At 34.7% G+C, this 4,701-nt stretch overlaps 1 protein-coding gene across 1 annotated transcript; it reads right to left on the reverse strand.

The window, feature by feature from the left end:
• Positions 1-1,073: 1,073 nt before the first annotated feature.
• Positions 1,074-4,441, reverse strand: LOC120078358 (uncharacterized sugar kinase slr0537). The gene is made up of 5 exons (XM_039032615.1): positions 3,788-4,441; positions 2,658-2,920; positions 2,180-2,297; positions 1,695-1,903; positions 1,074-1,603 (listed from the first exon to the last, which is right to left on the reverse strand). Exons 1-5 carry the CDS (start codon positions 4,184-4,186, stop codon positions 1,177-1,179), a joined length of 1,416 nt encoding a protein of 471 aa, XP_038888543.1. The 5' UTR covers positions 4,187-4,441; the 3' UTR covers positions 1,074-1,176.
• Positions 4,442-4,701: the final 260 nt, after the last annotated feature.

The raw sequence follows: 4,701 nt of genomic DNA on the forward strand, positions 1-4,701 counted from the left end.
AAATAGTAAACATTGTAGCAAAGAGGAATTTGAAATTGAAAGATCGTAGTAATGGTAGGTTATAACAGTTAGAAACATTAACTATTATAATTGGAGCCTCAAACATAGAGTGAATTACACCTACTTGAAGTTGGGGCCGAACACCCCTTTAATTTAAATATCAATCTAAGATCATTAATGCATAATTCTTTGAAGATGTTCACAGGAGCAGAATTTAGGGATGATCATCTAAATTTTCATGAAAATGGTTCAAACATATCGATTATTTTCATCATTAAACAATAAAACTTGAAATTTAAGTTGTGTATGTATGTTTACAATAATTATAATAAGGGACGGTTGCAAATATAGACATTAAACCTAAAATATTAACAGATATAATATAATGTAAAAAAAAATTACAAATATAATCAAATTTAAATAGTCTATAAGTGATAGACTATATTATTGGTAGGAGTCTATCAATGATAGACCATATCACCGGTAAGAGTTTATCAGCCATAGAAGTCTATCGCTGATAGACTTGGCTATATTTGCAAAAATTTTTGAATAATGTTATACATTTAATTATTATTCCTAAAAATGCTACCAATTGCAATTAGCCTTATAATAATAACATAACAAGAATAATAATAAATTAATAAGGAGACAAGCAAAGCAAGAATAGAAAATATATCCCCCATTCTAGTTTAGCTAAGGAAGAATTCTATCCCCACTTCCTGAGCAAGTCCTTACAATACCCATCTCCCTAGGGGAAAAATGAATGTTAAAATCAAATAAATAGTATTGATGTTCTTCTGATCTATCTTATTTAAGAAGATTTTTGTAATAATCCTTTTTCGGAGGAGAATAATTTTATTCAGATGATTTCAATTAATTTTAAATAAAATTAAGTGAAAATGGCTCATTAATAAAAGCTTACAGTTTAAGATGCCTTATGGATTGATTGATGGGTTTTTTTTTTTTTTTTAAATTTTTCTTAGTAAGATTGATTATTAAATTTGCTAGATTAGATAAAAATAATATAAACATTTATTAACATGTGAAGCAACAAGGGATCTTACAAGCACATCTCCCACACATCTCCATTTTTATTTAGATATATATAATATATATGTGAGAAGAGAACTTTATTCAGAAAGAAGATGGCTTGAGGATCAAGTTGCACACTACAGTCTACACATGTGATGAGCCAATATCAGACTGAAAGCTAGAAAATGCATCTGCAAGCTCCATGGCATCTTGAACCCTTAAACGAGTTCCCTGTTGCCCGACCACTCTGGCCGCAATTTTCGCTGCAAATGTTCCCATTTCTTTCAAATCCGAGACTCCCTGCAAGATACCGTACAAAATACCTGATGCATACGCATCTCCGGCGCCACAAGTGTCAAGAGGTACACATGGACAAGGCGGGATATACACTGCTTCTCCTTTAACACCTATGTATGAACCTCTGTGCCCATCCGTGACCGAAACGAGCGGAACGAAATGACTTAGATACCTTACAGCTGATACAGAGCTTTCCTTGGAGTCGAAATGACATAGAGCTGCTGCTTCTTCATGGTTTGCAAAAACAATATCCGCATAGTTTCCAACAATTTCCCTGATATATGTAAATGTAAAACACATTATTTGTGTAATCCTCCTTGCATATGACATGAAAGCATAAAGAGGGTTTGAAAAGATAAAATTACCAAAAATCGTCGAAATGTCTTGCGATGCAGGAGACATCTGAAGCTGTGACTGCAACTAGAGCACCGCTCCGGTGTGCTTCCTCGCATGCTTTTTGAATCGTTTTAATTGTATCAGGCAGTTCAAATAAATACCCTTCAACTACAAGTACATTTGTCTTGCTAATTACACTAGCTAATGATGGACTATAATTCACAGTGGAAGATGTACCCTGATATCGAATAACAAATCCATAAGAACTCCTTTTAATTTGTGTATCATTTACAAAAAAAAAAAAGGAAAAATGCAAGCACTAAAAAGTTTTCACAACTATACAAGACTCCAAAGAGAAGAAAAAGCAAGTTATGCTTAATCAAACACAAGGTAGTAGAATTCGATAACCGTTCCAACCATGTTGAGAATAGAAGATGGTTATCTAATTTTTAGATTGGAGAGTTATGTTTTTCTCACATGTGGCTATGGAGGAGAAGTTTAAATAAATGTTTACCTGATATGCAAGCATTGTTCGCTGAGCATCAGGGGTAGTAAGAACAATGACTGTTCCTGTTGTCCCATCCTTCACAGGAGGAGAAAGAAAATGTACATTTGCGCGTCTTAGTTTTGACCTACAAAACAAATTAATGCATGAAAACAGTTCTTGTAGCACGTATTTGCTTCAATAGCCAAAGCGGAAGCATTGAACATATGATTTCCTACAAAAAGATCTGGCTCAGAAATTCCATTGTTCTATTACTAGCTAAGGACTCTCCTATAAGTTGAGAGTTTAAGACATCTTTTCTTTTTTCATCTTAGATCAGTTTTTAAACTGAAACATAAATGTAGAAAATCAAGTCTCATTGCATATAGTCTCAGAAATGAGGGTGGGTAATAATGTATATTTCTAAAAAGTGATATCGAGAAATTGAAGAATAGCATGTTATTCTGAAAGAGAGTACTTGTAAATTGAAGTTAAACTAGAGCCTGACCTGTAGAAGCTGCCCAATGGATCACTCCCTATACTACCAGTCATAGCTACATTGAAAGTAGGTCCTTTCATGGGTCTAATACCCAGCCTTGCCAAGGCCACCAGGCTGTTCGAAAGAGATCCGCCAGCCGCCGCCTTATAGCTACGACCGTCCATCGCCCTCAATACTCTACCTCTTTCCTCATGATTTACGACCTTCCTTGTACCCTTCTCTAATCCCAGTTTCTTCAGAAACTCATCATCTACCATACCAGAAAAATCTACCTAAACACATTGCCACATCAATGAAAGACACAAGAATCAGGCCCATTATATCAAACGGTTGTTCCAATAAACATTATGATCTACAAAATTCTATTGACAACAATATGACATGGGTTTTTTCCTCGAGCTTTATTGGAAATGTTTAGTCAATTGTAGGAATGACTTGTCATAAAATTAGCTTTTTAATTTTGTCCTCATTGAAAGATTTACAAGTGTTTAGTTCCCAAAGATCTAAACAAAAAAAAAAAAAACTATTTATTTAATTTAGGTATGGAAAACGTTTTTCTTTATTTAATTTAGGTATGGAAAACATTTTTCTTTATTTAATTTAGGTATGAAAACCGTTTGTTCTTTAGTCAATTTAATTCATATATGAAAATGTCTTTTTTTAGGTTCTTATAAATGGTTGTCCAGAGTTCGTCGAGAGACAACTCTCTATTTTTTCATTCTACAATTAATCTGAGCAAAGTTTCCACTTGATTCTAATCCTTATCCGACGAATATACGTTTCAGAATGGTGTTGTGTTAACCTTGAAGAGCAACCAGCAAGAAACAATTTAGCACCAAGATAGTGCCAGAATTTTCTTTCAAAGCAATGGCCATTCTATGACACAACAATTGATTTATTTGACAATCTATTTCTACAAACTTAAGTCCTTTCAAATAAAAAATCTTCCACCTATATAAACAATGTATACAATAAAAGTTACTCCAATTCAAATCCTTGAACCAACTACCACAGCTCATACAATACTACTTTCCCCTTAATTAAATCATGAAGTTATCACAAGAAAAACAGAATAAAACACCACCAAAGTAAGACAGAGAAATTAGCTCAAGAAACAGAATAAGAAATGGGGAAATTACCATAGCTTGACCAAGCCCCAAGACATCCCATCGGTCAGGCAAACGAGAAGAAGAAGAGGGATTAATCTCATCAGCATCATCAATCCCAACCACAAATTCCTCATCAGAACCATTCCCTTCATCATCATCCTCTTCTTCCTCACTCCCACTAGAAAACTCCCCTGTCCCATAGCTGCTAAAAACACGACAAGAACACAAAGGGGTGAAAGAATCAAAGCCGCCAGCCATGGAAGAGAACCTGCATCGGTGAATGAAAGTGAAAGAAGAAGAAGGGGAATATGAAGAAGAAGAGGGAAAAGGAAGTGAAGGAATAGGAGTGAAATTAGGGGAAGAGAGAGGCAGAGAAGAAAAGGGAAGCTGAAATTGGGGAAGAGAAGAAATGGGAAAATAGAGAGACATAGTTAGGGAATGGATTTGAAGCGAGTGGTGGTGGTGAAATGGGGAAAGGCAAAAATGGGAGCAGAATTCAGCGTAGCCACCCACCGCCCCACCATACCCAATTCCCCATTTTGGGTAGTTTTATTTATAAGAAGCGATCGATGAAGAAGCTGTTCTCAAATGGGTTTCTCTTCTTCTCTCCAAATAACAATCTCTCACAATCCTTCTCAAATCCTCTTCTTTGACTGTGCGTCCCTCGTTATCCAACACAACGTGGACCTTGCGGGATTCTTAACATCGCTTCCGGGATTTATTTTATTCTATTGACTTTCCATGACCGTTCGATGGGAATTTTTATTTTCTTTTATAAACCCCTTTTCAATTTTTGTTTTCGAAAATAAAGTTTAGAAGAAAGAATTAAATGAATCCACTTGTTTATACATATTACGGTCTATCAGTAGTTTTACTATTTAAAATAAATGTCCCAAAATTTAAAACTCATTCATTATTAGACATGTTATTAAATAATTTGTTCA

Source organism: Benincasa hispida, chromosome 5 (assembly GCF_009727055.1).
Source record: "Benincasa hispida cultivar B227 chromosome 5, ASM972705v1, whole genome shotgun sequence".
In the NCBI taxonomy this organism is placed as follows: domain Eukaryota; kingdom Viridiplantae; phylum Streptophyta; class Magnoliopsida; order Cucurbitales; family Cucurbitaceae; genus Benincasa; species Benincasa hispida.

Excerpts from the sequence above, each read along its gene's own strand:
- LOC120078358 (XM_039032615.1), bottom strand. The coding sequence starts at position 4,186 with ATGTCTCTCTATTTTCCCATTTCTTCTCTTCCCCAATTTCAGCTTCCC. Across the intron at positions 2,298-2,657 it reads CCATTGGGCAGCTTCTACAG|GTCAAAACTAAGACGCGCAA; the intron begins GTCAGGCTCTAG and ends TTTGTTTTGTAG. Across the intron at positions 1,604-1,694 it reads AGACATTTCGACGATTTTTG|GGAAATTGTTGGAAACTATG; the intron begins GTAATTTTATCT and ends TACATATATCAG.